The following is a 20178-nucleotide window of genomic DNA, read 5'->3' as shown; positions in this document are numbered from 1 at the left end:
ACAAGCAAGCAGAGTAAACCTATGCAGAAAACCGGCTAAGAAAAGCATGACCTGAAATTCCAGAAAACAAATGGGGAAAATTTTTTTCAGGTAAATTTACTTGGGTAAAAAGGAAACAATGGAGTTTTGGTCAGCAGTAATGCAAAATTTGCTGGATGGTTCATTCAGTCCTGCTACTATACTAAAGTTAACCGAGAACAGTAGGCACAGGAAATATGTAAAACTCTAGGCAGAGACATAAGAGATAGACTTCTACATTTAACATTGGATTAGATTAAAACCTTCTATTGCCAGAAGCCTGTTGTAATTATCTCTTAGTATCACCTGTCAGCTCCTGGGTGTCAAAGGGCATTTAAGATGGAGAATCCTCATTTGAATTCTCAGATACAATCTGCAGATGCAAAGGTGTTTCTTTTGTTTACCGCAGCTTGACAAGGCCTTTTTATTTTTGCCAACCATAAATATTAAAGACCTATTTCCTTCATTAAATTTAGATTGTGAAAGTCACTAACTTCTGCTACACAGAGAGGGTAAGTTTGTACCCAAGACCTCTCCTTTCCCACAGCTTGATAAGTAAAAATCTTCCTGTCAGTACAACTAGAAGAGTGGAAGTGTTTAAATCTCTCCTACAGATGCTTCTGCAGGTTATGCTAGCTGACCATGTCCTTGGGGCCAACTGTAAAGCTAAGTTTGTTAGACCAGAAGCAAGGATCCTAGTCCTGTATGCCACAGAGTGGGAAAGAATGATGTACCCTAAAAACTGACCTGAGGCATTTCTGAGGCTGGACAGATCACACATTTTTTTGAGCATCGTACGATTCCCATCCCCTTCAGCCTGCAGCCCACCTCTGCCAAGGTGATGCTGAGACTGAGCATCAAGCCCTGGCTGCAGCCTCACTCACTCTTACGGCAGCAGGAGAATCTCAGACTTCACAGCTGCCCATCATCTCCCGTGGAGGATTTGCTCCCTCCCCAGCTGTGCTGGTGCAGGATCATTTGCGAGGTCTAAACTAGATCTGCGGAATCACTGGCACAGTGATTTCTGGTAGCAGAGAGAGGGACAGTGGAAGTCTCAAGGAGATTAGGCCTAAAGGAGCAGGAGGGAGGAGTGCCTTGACAGTATAATTTCAGGTGACTATACAGTTGGCATTAACCCACTCTTCAATGTAACAGCTTCTAGAATAAGACAATTACCTCAAAGTTATAATATTACATACAAACGAAATCTCTTTTCATAAATAGATATATACACCCATATATACACACTTCTGGAACAGGAACTTTATGAAGCTACCAAGTGAACTGAAGCGTTTGAAAACTACTTGAATGTACAAGTTCCAGCCAGTCTTTTACTGGTTTTACTCAGTTGTATCAACTAGCACACATTTATCTATAAAGCGTTGTTCTTTATTTAAGTTAAACAAATTTTCAAGGATGGTTTCCATCTATAAAATGAACAAGTACAAGCTCTGTACAGCAGACTTTTCAAACCAACTGAAAAAAACAGTTTTCAAACTATGTTTTGAAAATCTGCAAAATAAACAATATCACCATTCTTGTTCTGAAGACGGTAAGAAAAGTTCTCAGGAGACTCCATCGCAATTTCCTTCAAGGGCTCTTAATTTATCTTGCAAATGGGTGAATTTCTTCAACATTGAAAACCCCTAAAATCACAGTAAGTAACTTTGGCACACTGTCATGTAAACATAACAAAAGGATACCTCTTCTTGTCCGTTCTCTCAAAGAAAAGCGACACACAGCTCCTATATTAAAACCCCTATGAGCAGCACCCATGGGGACTTGAAAAAAATACTGAAAAAAATATTCCTACTTTATGATTGTTGCTGTCATTAAAGATTAAAGAGATGAAATATGGATTTCTTTTTTTTTTTAAAACTAGTAATTCTGATTAAAAGATAAGAGGCAGGTCAATATTCAGAGTTGCAACTGCTCATGTCAGTTAGTGCTACCCTTACTTTGATCAAAGTTGCAAATGGAAATACCTCCATGGTTGAAGCTGAGTGGCTGGGCTGGTGTTTTTTCCTTTTAAATTCTAGTTTTAAAAGCCTGAAACAATTGACTTCTGCTGAGCCCATATTTCAGCATTTGTATTTCCAAATTATGAAGGAATCTATTGCTATGTTTATGAAACATCTTCAAGTTCTCAGCTAGGTTAAAAGGCTACAGGGAGAGACTAAACACTGAAAATAGTTTAACCACTGCCTGGCCTCTAAACAGGCAAGTTTTTGACAAAGTGGACTGTGAATGATAAGAAAAAAAAGTATTAATAATTCATAAAAAGAGTCAGATGACGGATGGGTAAAACTGGATTTAACGCCCCCATCCAAATCCAACCCCCATGCAGGTACTTGTAAGTCTTAACTTCAGACACACAAGGTGTCTGTGGGCTCACTGACTGGCACCGTTAAAGCCACGTTGCCCAGAAGAGTACCATCCCTACACCTAATGCACAGATACAGCCAAAGGAAAATGAAAAATCAGGAACTACTCTACTCCCAGGACAAAGAAAGAGGGGGACTGTACCAGCATTCTACAGTACAGCACATATTCTTCATCTCCTTACAATCAACCATTACATTTTTCCAAGATCATCGTCTTTCCAAAACCACTTCCGGGCACTTCATATCTGCACTAATTTTTGTCAATACTGTCTCACTTATTAGTACTTATTTACTTTGCCTTCTCATTTTGAAAGCTCATTGAAGCATTTGCTTTTAATAGAAAAGTATATAGTCTATGCAAACATAAGAAAGGACATGTCAAAGCTGGGGTTAACTTTGACAGTATTATTTTATAAAAATGACATCAGCTGGACTGAAGCTGCAAAATGCACAAGTTCTATGGTTAAAAACACAAAGGCTATGCAGGTATCCAGGCTGACTCCCAGAGCCAACCCTGAATCCACTCAAAAGCTCCATTTAAAGAAACAAAATGGAATAAAATTTCCCAGTAGTAGGTCTATAGATTAAGCAAGTGCAATTCAGAGATATTACATAGCTGCTCATCCTTGCAAACTAAAATTCAGATCTTGTGCTGTCATCAGTCATGTAACTTATTTCTACAGCTCAAAAGGGGAGTTTGAGACAAATTTTTCTCATTAGGGCCCAAAATAAAACTGTGCTGAACGAACACCGCTGCATAAAAGATCTGTGCGGTTTATATAATTTTATAACAAAGGAAGAAGTATTTTAAAGACTAAGTACTACAGAAATGATCAACACAAATATCAAGTACAAGTTTAACATTATCCAGAGCACATGTAATGAATTTCCAAGCTGGAATAAACAATCCAAGTGATCATCTGGGCAGAGGCATTGACTTTTTCTGCTATTTTCTTTTTCCTCCTGAGTTTCATGATCTCTCCAGTAAGGGTGAAGTGTTAAGAAGTAGATCCACTTTGCAAAGCAAAAGCATCCAGTGTTAGCACGGACATCACACCCAGTAGCACAAAATCCGCACCTTCATAAAGTTTCTCTCTCTTAGCACTCCAATCCAATTTCTGGTTATATGTATGGCAATCACTGTTGATAATTGCAGGATGATGAAAACTGATATAAATCATTGGGAGCTGACAATATATATACTTTCATATATTTATATTTAGAGTCCATCATAGAAAAGTTCATATTCAAATTACCAAGTACACACAGGAGAAAAAAAACAACTTCAAAATGACACTTCTGTTTCTGGAAATAACAAACCATGACTTCTATGCAAATGGAGTTTTCAAATGACCTTCTCCTAGTAATTTTTCCCACCCTCCCTCCCACACCCTGTTGTTCCCCACAGGTGTTTCTTCAGATCCTTTTGTTTATCATACGTCAGTTGTTCCTAGAGTTAATTATCTGCTGTGCAAGTAGTAACTGAAGACAGAAAGGAACCTTAAAGTTTGTAGCACAATTCCTTCTTGGTGCGAAGTAATGCTCAGTGCCATCTTTGCAGTGCTCTGAGTTCCCTGGATCCCTGGTGTCTGCTTCAGCGCTCTACTTTCAGATAAAGGTGGAATACTGAGGTATATAAGTTCCATGGAAAGTTTTAAGAAATACATGAGTAATTCAATCAAAACTTTGCCCAATGTTTTTCAGCTGAAACAGCATTTTGCTTGTAAGTCCTTCTACTGCTGCAGATTAAGTGTGAATTTCCACTGTTGTGACAAAGAAGGATTGCAGATCTCAACGGTGAGACCACCATTTTTGGCATTTCGGCTGTCTAGACAGAGGTTGCTGCCAACGTGTCTCAGTTTAGAATTGCTTTCAATTTGTTCCCATTTCTGGAAGAGAAAACACAGTTATTGACCTGGAAAGGCAGGAAAAGGAAGAATTCTACATCCTGTCCTTTCAAGTCTTCATAAGCTTCCCTCGCTTGTGCCTGGGAAAGCTGTGAAAACTGCAGCAATAGTAGCAGTTTAGATGATTCTTGAATAAGAGTATGTAAGTTATGGCAAGCCTTGCCAAAACAGCTGTTCATTAAGCTAACACTCTGCAAGACATGCAGAATACACCAAGCCATTCTCCTCTAATTCAGAACTTCTCAAATACCCTGTTACCTGCATGAAACCTTTGGTCTGAAGAAAAAAATAAAAATCCTAAAATCCATACACATACGACTACAATACTGAGCATAGAGAAGCAAGAAGCAGAATCAATAGACAACTTTACAGAAATCCAGAAATTTGTCAGACATCTTTCAGTTATGCAGAAGACAACCAATCAGTCAATTTGTGCTGTCAAAAGCTCTTTGCCTAACGTGATGTCAAAGGACAGAGTAAATCCCAGAAACAGGATGTTAAAAAACAAGGTTTTTCTCTTATATTTCTAACATACTGGGCCCTGTAAACCTTATCAAGAAAATCTTGCTTAGTTTCCTGTTCTGAAAAGTGGCAAGAATACTCTTCCCTCATCAAGGACAGAGTTTCAGTTATCTGTGTGCAAACAGAGATGCAGAAGCAAGGAAGCTGGCAGATGATCAGAACTGATGACTTAGCAGAAACAGATGAATTGTTACATGACTAGATCAAAAAGATGGAATGACTCTGCAAATGTGATTTTCCTCAGACATGGGAAATAGATGAAGTTACAATACTGCATAAATGAAAAAAAATTTAAGGAGTCTAATGCTGTTATAAACAGGTCACTATTGAATAGAAGGAAAGTCAAAGAACACTCCTCTGAGACACAGACTACACAATCTTCAAACTTCATTTAGTAAGACCTTTCAAAAACACACTGTGGAATATAAAATCTCATTCAGAAAACAGACATGGCAGTTGAAGACTGTTACACATCAGTGCTGTTGGGTGAAACCTTTACATAAGGCCCCTGTTGGGATAGAACCTCTATGTGACAAAAGTGACAAAAGATTATCACTGGCTATGAAAAGCTCAACACACAAGCTTATTCCTGCTGCTCTGTCTAGATATCACGCATCCTAACTTTACACACATAAACAACAGCATGAAGAGTAGAAGCTATAGATGATCACCAGTGCATGTTCTCGCATTCTCATTCACAGCCCTTGTGTTCCCCACTGTTTGCAGAGCGCAGTCACGACATACTGACCTGTCTGCTGTCATTTTCCCTACAGCCCTGAAGTTTTATTAGTGAACCAGGTGCTCTGTCCACAACAGTAAGGCACAAATCCATGTGTTTCACTGACTTGTCCTTTGTTAAGGCCCATTCCTACAAAAAGGAAGAAAAAAAAAGTGTACAAAATTGTGTACATTAACAGATGCACATGCTATCTCTGCATATACAGCAAAGGTTAAAATCCGATAAATAGGTATGTGTGAGCATTAGAATTGTTCATTGCTTCCCACAGAACAGGAGAGGAAAAATGTCCTTTCCAAACACAGTAATTCCAATTGCTTCCATGTCCCCACTTCAGCTCAGGGCTGAGCTGGCTCTCTGCTCCCTCTGCTGGCTTCACACAGCTGCAGCAGGCAGTCACACCGGGCTTCAGATGTAAAAACATTTGTCCAAATATATATTTAGCTATAAGTTTATTTATGTGTATATATACATGTGTGTGCGTGCTACACCTTCCCCATATCTTCTTTATATATGTCTATATATATTTTAAAAAAGGATGTAATTACATACATAAAACCCCTAAAAGCTTGGTCTGCAGCATCACTGGCCACCTACTCACACAGTGAACAAAGCATATGGACCACAGTGAGGAAACAGTAGTTCTTAATACAATAGAGACCACCAGAAAGCAATACACAAGAGGGCTAAACTTAAAGGTAGAAGGAAAATGTTCCTTCCTATCCAAGGTGTGAGGTACAAAAGAATTTCCGTTAAATGCATTTAAATAGGCAACTCTTAAATGAGCAAAGAAAAGCTGTTCTATATGTAACTGTTGCCCAGCTTGTTTGATCTCGGCATCCTCTTACACAGAGCCTGATCTTGCACTGATGTTTAGACTCTCTCCACATGCCTTTCTCCTTCAAATTTGATCTCCAGCATCCCCATTGGTCGTCATTTGTCTAACTATGCTTTGAGGAAAGAAGCCACTTCATGAAAGCCACACTAATTATCCAAGTCATGCTTGCAACTACTTAAAATGGCACAATTAGCTTCTCTCAAACAACTAAAGAGGATTTAGTTGTATAATACAAAATCCTAGATATATGGGGCCAAGCCTGGTTACATTTAAATGTTATTTTGCAAGCAATCAGTGTTTCAGAAATAAATTACATTACTAATCCCATCCCTTTTTTTTTAAACTTAGCCCTTCATGATATGAAACAGATACTTTCCCCTTCAGTGATCAGAAACTAAGACTAGCTATAATGGAGATAAAATGAAGCAAGTTCCACTATACCAGAGGAGAAGAAAAGTTGCAAACAGGGCACAGCCATAGGATAGCTCTAGCAACACTTTGAAAATCAGGACATCTGAGAAAGCCTTCTATACAAGTACAAAATTCCCTGGAATTTTTTTGGCCTCTAGTGTAAAAGCAAATATTAATAGTGACAAAGGAAGGGGATAATGTAATGCACACCGAATGTATCTTTGGGAGAAGCTATTTAGTCAATCTGTTATAACAACTGATCTGCTAATTTGGGATCATCCTCCTATCACCAGTACATAGTAACTGCTTGAGTTAAAAAGCTTAGGTTCACTTTCACTTCTTTTAAGACTTTTATTGTGAAAAACAAAAATTAATGGCATACAGACCTGGTTTCCCCCGGCATTATGACACTCATAAACTCCAACAACACCATCTGCAAAATGGCCCAAAGTGTCAAGGCAATTGGTACCCTGCTGCAAAGCCCCAAAAGCTATATCTTGATGATCAGGTACCCTAAAACAAAACCACAAATATCTGCTTAATTCAGTTGGGGTTTTTTTGTTGGTTTTTAAGGTTTTTTTTTAAACTCCTTGGTTTTACTCAGAGTACTTTTAAGATGAGATGTTAAGGATCAGTGATGACTATCACCTGGAAATCTCAATCATCTTTTGAGGGGAGGCAATTAAACTCACAAGTAAACTTGCAAGCTTAGGACACACTACAAAAAGACTTGTGCCAGAGAATGAGGATAAACATATGAACTCAGCATAAAAATCAAATTAAAGATGACTTATTATTTAAGGTGACTCAAAGCTTAATGCTATCATTAAGGTCATCAAAACCTTTTGTCTTTTCAGGTAAGGTAGCTTGTGGTAGAAATAGGACATTCTACATTTTTCGCAGACTATTTTTTACTGAAATATTAAAAAAGGGGTTAGGAATTTAAAAAAAAAAAAGAATCAAAGTTTTTCTGATATCTATTTTCTAACAGTTACATATAAAATACACTCATAGTATGGAAATACCTAGGTAAGCCCATTCAGCAAAGCACAGTTGTGGGGTAGAGCCCATGAGTTCACGGGCATATCAGAGCCTTTAAAAACTTCAGACTAATATGACTATAATAATTCAATCCAGCAGAATGAGCACATGAGGAATGACACAGAGTAAGATGACATTACACTTCAGCAGTACTTATGGTAGCACATTTTCCAGGAGAGCTTGCAAGACACATTTTTTCTGACAAATTAAACAAAACCAAATATCCTCTGGCACTTTTAAGAGAAAATAAAGGAAAACTTAGTTTCTCAGCATCACCCTAGTTTATGAGACTCCTTAGTATGTGTGGTACTATATATACTTCGCTGAAGCTATAATAGCTGGTGCTTTTGCATCATAGCCTATACATCTATCACTAGCAGTTACCTGAATTCACTGACGTGAAGTGCCATCAGGAAAAAACCACCACGTATTCTTACAAGTTAAGTATCTCACACACAGTATCTTGCACCATTACACTACTAACTGGTTTATGGACTCAGATCTGACCAACATACTTATTAATGGGCTATTTAACCACAACCTTTGTATCTTTTCAAAAAACGTTTCTCTTCAAGGATTTTTCACTAGTTAGGATGCATTCATGTTAGAGAAACTGTTAGCAATATTATCCCTCACTTCCCTCTTCTCACCCCTACCCAAAAGTCAGTGATTATCCACTGACAAGAGACTCAGTTTCTTAGAGTCTTGGGCATCTGCCTTTGTCTGCCAACCATACAAGGCCCTCTTGTCTGCTGACTCCTGTTACTTGTACTATACTGAGATTCAGTCTCCTTACTCAACTAGGCATGTGCTTAGGCAAAGGCACAAGCTTTAAAGAGATGACAACAGGATACAGAACAGTGTGCTTTTGAGCAAATGGCTTGTGTAGGAGACTAACTTCTAGGTAAGTTGAGTCCTTTGGACACTGTTCTCTAATATATCTGCTATTGCACCTGTAGTTGCAGTAATTAGAAAAAGAAAAAGCAGTTTACTAGGGAGAAGTTACTCTTAAGGGACAGAACTAACAAAAACAAAAAGCAAACAAGCATGCATGAGGGATTGCATTCACAGATAAATTAAAAAGCATCCTTCACATCCAAGGAAGGAGAAAGAGAAACTGATCATTTCTGGGGAGGCCAAAAAGAGAACTGCATACTAGTGTCAGCCAAAACTCACCGTAACTCAGGATAAACATTTTCAAGATACCACTTGAAGGGTTTGCAGCTAAGTCTCTTTCTGAGTTCCATTCGGCTTTGAATACTAGAGAATAAAAAAAAAAGTAGTTTTCAAAGTCAGGCTGTTGTCTTCGTATATGTTATGGAATACACAGAAAACTCAAGAACAGCTGAATTGTTGAAATAAACTGTAAAGCAACAACATGAGAGCCAGCACTGCTTTCACCTCAGAAGGTGCTGTCTCATGAAGAATAAACAAACAGGGCAAAGAAGCTCTTGTGACTTACTTGCCATAAGGTACATTCCTGGCTGAAGGCACTGCTGCATAATAGAAATTTTTATACTCATCCATCCAGACTTCTGCTGCCCTGCGTGTATTTCTAGGAGCAATCATATGAAACACATGGGTTATACTTTCTCAAAGTGCAATTAAATCATGTAATTTACCCTTGGTTTGATTTTAATCCTTCCTAGTGCTACATAGTTAGCTGCCTCAAGCCAGGCAGAATAGACCCTATAAAGGACCCAAGTAATAGAAAACCATTAGAGATTAACGTAACTGAAATAAATGCGTTTAGAACAAATTTTATGTCTTTTCCACACTCATCACCGCTTTGCGTTTTCATCCAGAATTTAATACACATCTTGGAGTTCTTTCTGCAAACTTCATGGAATTTTTTACACTGGTGTTTGGTTGGGGTTTTTTTAGTAAGAGTAACTTAATAGAAGCCAAATTTAGTGAGTGTTCACCTGGATAAAGCAAGTTAATTGGAAACATAAAAATCTCAATAATTTTTGGCAATATTTAATAATGTCTTTTACTTTTTTGAAAGCAGATATGCTAACATAGGCAAGACATTTTCAGTCTTCATCCTATTCCTACTAGCACAGCATTCAAAGTTCCAAAAAGACATAAGCTACCATGAAGTTTAAAGCTATGAACCAAACAAGTTCAAGTCTACAAGTCTGCTGTAGCTGAAGTAAGAGAAGAGAAGAAGGAATCAAAAAATATTTTTAATTCTTTAAAAGTCAAGAGAGATTATTGCAATTAATGTGAAAAAAACACTACCCCAAACACTTTACTTCTAATCATACACATCTCTAACCTAAGTTCCTTTATTTATGTAACTGGTGTCTTTAAATCTCCTTTTGGACTGCAAAAGTGCAATGGCTTTTTCCATTCCCTTGACTCCATGTAAAACTCATTTACTTTTATTGTTCATAATTTTTGCTTAGAAAATTAAGTCTCATTTCACTTGAAACTGCCATGTTCTGAAGCTTGTTTTACATTTGGCAGCAAGTTCATCTAAAGTAACGGGAGTAAACTCAGTGAGTCAACAGCTTCTTTAATATAATTTTCCAATTCAAAAGACAAAAGTAGTCAGGATAAAGTGAGGAATCTTGCAGGTTGCCGACAAAGAATAAAAATGATAGGAATAAAAATGTCACAAGACAGATCTGAATAATTTTTTTGTTTGAGGACTGATTTTTTTCTTGCAAAGATTCCTTTAAATTTCCATAAGCAAAATTCCACTCAATTTAGATAAGAAAGTAGGTCAGTTTATCTTCACCTGCAGTCTCTCAGACCTGTATCAGTGTCAACCACTCAGCACCTGCCCCTCTTGCTTGCTCAGCAAGCAGCTTGCCTGCCTACAAGCCAAACAGATTTTGGTGGTTAGAGAGGAACTATTTGGTTTGCCAGGATTTAATGACTCCAAAGGCACTTTCAAGGCCAGAATACATGCCTGTATTATGCTTCCCTACACTCAGGGATGAACAGTTCAGGCTTAGTGTGACATTAATACAGGCACTGTGTGGATGCTGAGAACTGCATGAAGTAGTAAGGCCCCAAAGAAGGCAGGGTGCTGAGGAGCACAGCATAGAGTACACTTAATGCTGAGCCACAGTTAATGAAACCGAGCACCAAGCAATGAGGTAGCTTTGCACGGAGCAGACTGGGGGGGTCAGCAAGACTTATTGGCTTGTTGAAGTGGTGTACTGAAGCAGTGCACACTGGTCTAGCAAATCCTGCCAGACACAAGCTGTATCTGCCCACACCACACAGCCAGGATGTGGTCTCCCCTTTCATGAAACAGGACTCCCAGTCTCTCATCCAGAATTACCAATTTGTTTTGGCTGCCAAAAGGGAGTGCATACTGACTAGCCAGCTAAAAATAGGATGTTACCCAGAGCAGTCCAGAATAAATTGCATACAGTCAAGGGAGAGATGATAGCATAAGCCAACAAGTCCCAACTGCAAGACCAGAACAGATTCCACGCACTAAGTTTCTTGGCAGCATGGTCCTACATATATCTGATAATACCTGTATTACAAAGATATCCCATTACCTTAGGTTTATCATTCTCTTATTGGTATAATTGATTTTAAGGCATTCTGCTTTATAGGTTTGACATCCAAAAAAGCTAAGTGAGGAGGAAACCTTCAAATATACAACCTGTAAACCTTGCTTTTAAGTGATATACAACTCTTCTAGGTCAATTCAAAAATAATTCCATTGAAACAAAGAATTTTAATGGTATTTCGGAATTTGAGATAGCTGGACAGATAAGGACAAAGGTAATAAACCACTTTCAGAGAAACACAGAACTGGAAAGGGATCTGGAAAGGGTAAGTATCCAAGACACTAGTTTGCAGGTTTCAGCTGTCCTCACCATTCAAGTACATGTGGGATCTCTTTGCAAAGTAATTTTGAACACCAATGACTTAAACTTGTCACAGTAATTGTGAAGACATTTGAGAAATCAAATTAAAATGATGATTTGACTTCACAACAAAATCAAAAAGCTGTAATCCCAATGAATGCAGAATCTTCAACCCATGCCAATATGATGCATTGCTCTACCCTGCGTGCATACAGCCTCACCTTTTTCCTATTTTTCCACAGAGCTATGTTTAAGTATCTATTTACATCACAAGAAAAGCAGCATCTTGGCAACACCTCAAAGATGGAAAAGCTGCAGGAGTGGGAAAGCTGCACATTATATATTTATTCACTTTTATTAATCGTGCTCCTTGTTATAACGTCCATTTCAAAACCTCATGAAACTAAACCAGTTTCATCCTAAGCCTATCTGATGCAGGTTAATTGGTAGATCTTTCTACCTTCTCGATGCACACGATAAATGCTGGAACGGAGATGTGATGTATTGAGGATATTTCATTGCTAGCTTTTGTTTTCCCATAAGTACTATTATTAATTTTTCACTGCAGCATAAAATACAGATCTCAAAGAATAGGGGAGCAGAAAAAACCCTACTATAACTAGTTGAAGAAAGAGGACAGTGACTTTATTTTAGCAGACTATCGAATTCACTAAAGTCACCTTGGTGGTATAATCAGCATGGAAGGGAAGAATGACACCCTAAGGAGATTCCTCAGTCTAAAGTGAATCACAAGTCCAAAAATATCAGGAACATTCTTATAAATTTAAGAACATCTGCACTCTCTGTGTTGCTTCACGTTTTATTTCCAGCTCTTAATCTACAGAATCTTTAGCAGAAACTTGTACTTCTTCACCCTCTGAGCACTGAGCATTCTCTAAACAAAAACCTACAGTGATTCTTCAGCTATAGCTGATACAGCTTTGATCAAAACGTCCACCACAGTCACATAATACTTTTATCCACATTAATTAAAAAACACTATGAACATAAATCAGCACTGCTATTCTCACTTTAAAGAAGAGAAACTGAGGAGATAGCTCAGTATTTCAGCTACTGTTGCACATTGTACCAACAGCAAAATTAACCAGTATAATAATCTAATCCCTTAAAACTGCAGTTTCTTTGGTCTATAGAAAAAGCATCTTCAAACACAGCAGCGGAAAGGCAAAAATGAGAGAGAATGAAGTTGCTAACAGACTGGCACAAATATCAGAATCAGTCTACATAATCATTTGCATCTCACATACTGACCATGCATTAACAAAAAACAAGCACATTCATAACTTATTGTATTCTGGCTATTAATGAACAATGAAACTGTTTCTATAAAATGAAGTTTTATGATACAGTTCCGAAAGTAAAGCCTTCTTTAAAACCAAATAAACAAAGTGCTCAATAGTGATGGAACACCAAGCTAAGCATTTCCTTCTTTTACAGATTCTCAGTCTGGGTCCACTAAAAGTTTCCCTCTTTCAACTCAGATTCTTCTCCCAATCTATAATAACTGCCTCAAAGTCATTAATTTATTTTTAATTAATATTTTTCTATGATAGATAATATTGCATATATTTCTAAAGACGAGATCCCTAAAATGAAATTACTGCCACCTGCTGATCATCTGAAGAAATCCAAAACATTGCTATTTAGCTGAAGCGTTAACAGTTACCTTGCAAACACGGTACCACTCCCACCAGGAAACGTGTAAGGATGCTGTTTGCGGAATACATGACCCACTCTGCTGCAAGGGATGATTTCTAGGCTCCCACCACATTGCCAAACTCTGAATGAGATCTCTGAAATAAAAACAGGAATGAAAGACCAACATCATAAAACACTGTAATTTTGTAGCATACTATTTACAGAGAAGGCTTTTAGTGACTATTGCTGAGAAGATCAGTAAGGCAGTTTTCTGATAAATTCTAGGATAAACAAAGGCATACCTGAGCATTTCTTATTCTGCAAGGTCATGAGAAATAATCATATTAACTTGGAAGCAAAACTGTATGTTTTGTCCTATCTGAAGTTACCAGAACTCCCCAAATCCATAAACCATGATGTGATTTGCCAGTGAGTTAAGTGTATGTATACTATTGCTATGCTCTGCCTGAAGGGTAAACAACAGTAGGTACACTTAACAGATAAATTAGTGATCTACCTTATAATAAAATTTTTCAGCTGAAGACAGAATAATACAGTAGACAAAAATCAAGGCATAATAAAACAATCAATAGATTCAAGCTCCTAACTTATTATAGTACATAAGCAAACACTCCCAAACATTGGCTGTAGAAGGAGTTATATCAAGTCAATCTTGACTTGAAGATAGACCAAATAAAGACAAAACAATTGTAAATTGAAGGTTATGGACAGTACGCTTCTAAGTCAATCCAGTGATCTGAACCAATTAGTGATGACAAGAAGGTCTAGAAATATTTATACACTTTTCTCAACTTTGGCCTTTGATAGCAGAAGTCACCTACTACTGGCAGAACGTTTCCTCATTCATTCCAACTAAGTGCAGTAAGAAGGGTGCTTCCAGTAGCACTGTTTCAATTTTGATGATTCCCCCTTTAGTCCAGCAGCTGTTGCTAGATAGCCTTAGTTTCAAGCCTCTTCATAATCACTGTCTTACCACAGATTTAAAAAAAAATGGTCTGCCCAAGAGAAAAATAAATAAATAAATAAATAAGGTGCTGTGATTTCAGCAGTGCAAGTTAACTGCCATTATTCTTGATGGTCTCTGCTTTCACAAGGATCATTCCTATTTGTTTTACTTCAGTGACAAATTCTGACGCATAGGGGCCAATTAGGCATATTCATGTACCTTAGACAGTCAACATAGTCCAATCTATAGATAGATTATCTTCCAAAATATGAATGACTGTACTGTCCTTGACAGTAACTTACAGTCTTGATTTTCCAGTTGAATTTATGTGGGACAACAGGCAAAACTAATTTTTAAAGCAAAGATGACATTCTCTCTGTACATTTTTCAGAGCACCTCTTGAGAATGAAAAAGAATCCCAGTAAATGACTGGTTGCTGCTAAAGAAGTTAGAAACATAAAAGTGCTTTTGCTACTACAAGATTAAATTACACATGTACAGACTTTAGGCTTTTCCATATCTAGCTCAAATTTGGTCCCATGTTGCTCAAACAGTAAAAGCAAAGGAGTAATAGCTTTCTTGTACCATTTTGAAGCATTATTTATGGAGTTCTGCTATAAAGTTCATACAGTTATTAGCCCAATATGAGGGGATACTGCACTCAGTAAGAACAGCCTAGTGAAAGAAGACACAAAGATCTGCTCAAAGACAAAGGGTTTTGCATTAGACAAGCAAGTGCAGACTAAATGCTTGAAATATAGTATCAAACTTATTTAAGTATTAGTAAATACATGCCTCTGAAAGAGATGGACTGAAATCCTAGTTAAAAATAAAGGTCAATGCAGTATGCCTCAAGCTCACATTGAAATAGTATTTTTGTTTTACAAGTAAGTTAGAAATGTTTTATGTCAATTTTTTTCATTATTCATAGCTTCCTTTACTGTGTACAATAATTTCATTAATTCTCCCTCTATAAATTCCCAGAAACGTTAGCCTACACATGTATATTTTCCAGCACCTTAAACTGGGAGGAATCTCAAAAAAGGTGAAAATTATTACAAATAGCTCTATGGGAAAGGCAGCAAAAGGACTAGCATATAGGGAGAAGCAAACTAATTCTTATTTGCACCAACATGGCTTCTAAAGCCTGCATGGATTTTTAAAGAAAAAAAGAATATACAGCATCTAAAATCCAAAACAACCCCACAATCCCAAGGCCAGACTGAATCGGGCTCTGAGCAACCTGGTCTAGTGGAAGGTGGCCCTGCCCATGGCAGGGGGGTTGAAACTAGATGATTTTCAAGGTCCCTTCCAAACCAAACCATTCCATTATTCTATGAAACTCCCTGTTATAGGTTAGAAATCCAAAGGGGGGGGAATTTTTCTTCCGAAGTTTGAATGGAAAGGGGGGCGATTAGCTTTACAAAGGACCTAGTTGGCCGAGCTGCATTCCTACCCAATGGCCCATCGGAGACTGGGGAGAGGGGGGAGGAGTTTTGGGGAGGAGCTGGTCCTCCTCACAAGGGAGGGGACAGATTGCTGGGGGTTTTTTCTCTCTGGAACGGAGATGGCGTTTGCGTGTGTGTATTTGGAGAGAAAAGCCTAGAGGTCGGTCTTTCTGGCTTCTCGTCCTGGTCAGCCCTGACCTCTGGCCTCGGCTTGCTTGCAAGCTGCCTTTGCCTCCAGCCTGAACGTGCTGTGTTTTCATCGGAAAGTTTTGTGCTCACTGGGAGAAAAGAAGGAGCCTTGAAACACCATCATCTGAGAACAACAGTAAGTTCTGTGGGGGTGGACTGTTTTCCCTTCTATCCTTCTTCCACTGGGGGAAGGGTCTCCATTTTCTTCTCGGCTTCTCCCGCGACCCGAGACCAACCCCCAGACCCCCCTCCCGCACAGTGACCGCCAGAGCCCAACAGCCCCCCCTGCAGGTCAACACAGAGAACGGCAGGCTCTGCACCTCCGGCGATCCAACAGCGCCCCCACCAACCATGATTAGAATCGCGCTAAAGGACAGAGAAGTATTCAGACTTTTTGTTTGAAGGGGACCTTTGGGTACAGGACTATTGTCTAGGGGTTTGTTTTGTGTTCTGTTACTGTTCTTGCCAACATATATATATCTTTTAATAAAGGGTTGTTATTTCTTCTTTTTCTCCACACTTCCTCGATTAGAGCCACCTTTATGTTGGATTTACAATTGCTGAGAGAGAGGAGTTTGGTCTGTCTCATAACTCATCCTCTTTAGCAAACATTCCAGTCTCATCAAACTGAGACACTCCCTTAAAGCATCTTCGTCACACTCCAATAGTGGGAGGAGAAATGCTACTATTGTAACAATTTCAATGGATGTAGTTTTTAATTGAAAAGGCAGAAAGAGCATGTAAAAAATTCTTTGATATTATATTACACCTCTCTAACAGATTTGTTCTATGTATTATAGTGTGTAATCAGTAGAGAAGGCAGGGAATGTCTTACTAAGAAAAATTAATAGGAAAATTAATAAGAAAAGTATAGATTTTCAAATTAGACCCAAACCTTCTAATGGTCCACCCAGTTCTCCAGCGTACTCTTATTCTCTAGGCTTAACGAAAAGCATCATGAAGAGGGTAAGAATTAGAGTTTATGATTTGAGACAAGCTGAACTAACCTTGATCCACATTTCATACAGAAAGCATGTGTTATCAGTCACATTTAGCAACAGTCTGAAAATGCACCTATCTTCATGGTAATGTACCCAATTTAGGCAATATACTGCAGGCCTGTGGGAGCCCAAACCCAGCTTTCAGCAAAGGAAAACAAGGGCTGACAAAAACCTCGTGATCTGAAGGAGCTGGACCCTTCTCACAAGACCTGTTAAAGTTCTACCTCATGGATCAAACCTGGCTCCAGCAGAAATCAGAAAAGACTTTTGAGATGATTGTATCAAACCATGTCTAAACCCCTGTAATTCCTCTATCCCCCATGTAATCCTACTAGAAGAAAAATTAACTATTTAGAAATTGCAGTAAAAACTTGTGTAATTCCATAATTAACATAACTCGTCCCCTTCATTAACATGTCCAGCCTCAGATGCCTTTAAAATAGTGTTCTCGTGTTCAATAAACTATTCCAGTTTCCCCATACTGGGATCGTGTCTAGCTTTTATTTTTCAGACCGCCGCTCAGGCCCATCTTGAAATTTGTCAAATTTCGACTATACTAGCATGTGAACAAAACCTCATATAAAAGCTGCTCTGTACATTCTTGGAAAAAAAGGTAACTTTTGTAAAATGAATAAAATGTGCAGAATTATTTTGCAAGTCCATTTAGCAGTTTATTTGCATGTAATACTGATCCACCGATTCAGAGAGCCTGGAAGCCTGACAAGTGTGCACGTTAAATTTTAAACTGCACATCACAGATTTCCAGTATCTGGTGTATGTGCCATTTATATCATATGCCATGTGGTTTTCACTTGTCTTCAGTTAGTCTGACAGCTAGGAAAAAAATCATTAGCTGCCTTCTGCCTGCTTTTCAGGAATCCCTAAGTCTCCATCTCCTCCTTCCTGTGGAGGAAGGGGATCAGAATGCAGCAGGAACAACATAAACAGTTTTTTGAACCCTTGAGTGAGGAACCATTGCTTGTGCCCTTTCCTGTTATCAAGGCCTCAATTATCAAAGCACAAAAGTAGTTAATAAATGTTCAGAAAAAATTCAGTTGCTCAAGCACATGTTTGTAGCTAATCAAATATTTAAGCGCTCTAGTGGCAAGAGTGGTTTACAGAGTTAATAGGAGCATTGCTGTTGGAAATTTATCCAATGACTTGGCAGGACGTTTAAAAATGACAAATTATTATACTTATATTAATACGATTTAGCAATTTACAGCCAGAATAGTGAGGAAACAGAAACATGGAATGTAATTGTTCAGAATATCTAAAAGGATTCTTCAAGTACTGCATAGGATGGTCAGAGACAGGACTGTAAGGATGCCTCTTCCAACCTTAGTGCGTTACAGTAGTGTTAAACATTTGGTTACCGTGTCTCCATACTTAGTGTGCTGCATACAGCAGAAATTTCCTTGTAGACCAAGCATATGCTTAATGCATATGCAGATTTCAGTAACTCAAAATACTCACAGGTTTTTACAAGTTAGGATTTTGTAGCTGGCACGTGCAGTAGAGCAGCTCCTATCATTAGAACTTTTCCTAAAACACACTATTTGGAACATTTGAGATGCATCTCTACCCAGAAAAACTACACTAATCACAGACTGGAAGTCTTGAGAAGTTTTAGAATTCTGCTGCTTCCAAATCTTTTTTTGTTTTCACACAATTATACCAGTCTTAACTAGAGAAAAACTTTGTTCAATACTGTAATGCAAATAGCCAAAAAAACCCCCTACTAATGCCAGATTTAACCACCAGGTCAAAGCAGAAGTGGCTAAAGCACAAGTTCTTTCAGGCCCTCCTTCCTCTTGCTTAAATCTCGCTCACTTAAACATCTGAAAATAAGGAATTACAGAAAAAGTGCCTTCTCAACCATCATTATCTCCTAGGGCTAAAGCAGCTGCATAAAACTACAAAACTCACTAAGTTTAGATGTCAGGCAATATTCTATTGCAAAAGTTAAGAAACAGAATCAGGAAAACCATGACTCCATGACAGTATAGGCAATGATGAAACCTGCTCTCTTTCAAGACTGATCAGAAGATAAACAATATACATACCTAAGTTTTCTCCACCCCAAACATCCATCATCATGTCATACTTTCCTAATTCTTCAAAATAGGATTTGTCCATCACAAATAACCCACCAGCTATCATAGGTGTCCTAAACAAATAAGAAAAATTAAATTAAATACTTACAGAACCATGAACTGGGCGTCACTATTATTTGTGCATCAAGGTTAATATCTCCTTGAAAAAACTGGCAATGCTTTTGAATGCAACTAATTTTGCATCTATCACATCAAATGTTGTCTGCACTCATTTCTATGGCATATACAGTGCTATGGCCACTTTCTGAGGCAGCTTCAAAATTCCCATTTGGTTCACAAGTTCCTTATGTAAAGGGTGGCAATTTGTGCCAACAATAAAACATTAAAACCAATGCCATATTTTTAGTCCTCAAAATATATAAACTTTAAACAAAGTGACACCTACTTTTTCTTAAGGGTAAATAATTTACCAGTGTGTTTTAAACTATTTTTTAAAATACAGTTTATTTCTGAGAGTCTCACAAGGCTCCATAAATATGAATGAAATTTCAATATTGATGAAAGCTATAATAAAGATCCTCTTTCAGATTCAGAGATGATGATTTCTAACTATCTTTAGTTGCAAAACTAGTCTAGTCGAGAAGTGGTGGTACAGACATACTTTATGGGAGCAACGGGATTTCCTTGTCGTGCTCTTCTTTGCTCTGGTGTCATGTAATCCCACTTGAATACAAGGTTCCAGTCAAAGCCTTCAAGAAGAAAAATAGGATGTTAAAAAGACTGCGGTCATCGTTCAACTTTTAGTAACAATGTTGACTGAAAACATGGGGAATTAAAAATTTAAACTTGTACAAATTTCTGGGTAGAAAACAAACAAGTAGGAAACCAGGTAAATAAGTTTACTGGACAATAAAAAAAGAATAATCTCAATTACCAAATAACTTTGTTTTCTCTTGTCATCATCTATCACACAAAACAAGAAACCCAGTTAACAAGTGACAAATAGAACATCATACGAAGATCCTCCAATCTTTACGAATGCTCCCAACAGTTTTTGGGATGCACAACTGCATTTCCACTCTTAGTAAGTGATCACATATTTATGTTTCCACAGGCTTTATGCAGTACTCTTGGTACTCTATCAGCAAGAGCACTCTATCA

At 38.0% G+C, this 20178-nt stretch overlaps 1 protein-coding gene across 2 annotated transcripts in view; it reads right to left on the bottom strand.

Moving 5' to 3' along the window:
* The window catches only part of GALNT2 (polypeptide N-acetylgalactosaminyltransferase 2), a 122738-nt gene that overhangs the window by 29929 nt on the left and 72631 nt on the right, over positions 1–20178 (bottom strand). The window contains exons 9-16 of one of the 2 annotated variants that reach the window (XM_032681666.1): positions 19679–19766; positions 19027–19130; positions 13384–13510; positions 9320–9412; positions 9034–9117; positions 7203–7329; positions 5580–5699; positions 1894–4291 (exon numbers count right to left, since the gene is read on the bottom strand). In XM_032681666.1, coding sequence (XP_032537557.1) covers positions 4136–4291; positions 5580–5699; positions 7203–7329; positions 9034–9117; positions 9320–9412; positions 13384–13510; positions 19027–19130; positions 19679–19766 — 899 coding nt within the window. In that variant the 3' untranslated portion in view covers positions 1894–4135. Of the gene's footprint in view, positions 1–1893; positions 4292–5579; positions 5700–7202; positions 7330–9033; positions 9118–9319; positions 9413–13383; positions 13511–19026; positions 19131–19678; positions 19767–20178 lie in introns of those variants that run through there. The other variant, XR_004355851.1, reaches the window with a different exon arrangement.

This window comes from Chiroxiphia lanceolata, chromosome 3, assembly GCF_009829145.1.
Source record: "Chiroxiphia lanceolata isolate bChiLan1 chromosome 3, bChiLan1.pri, whole genome shotgun sequence".
In the NCBI taxonomy this organism is placed as follows: Eukaryota; Metazoa; Chordata; class Aves; order Passeriformes; family Pipridae; genus Chiroxiphia; species Chiroxiphia lanceolata.
The sequence above is the reverse complement of the archived record's forward strand: the minus strand, read 5'-3'. Positions and strand labels throughout refer to the sequence as shown.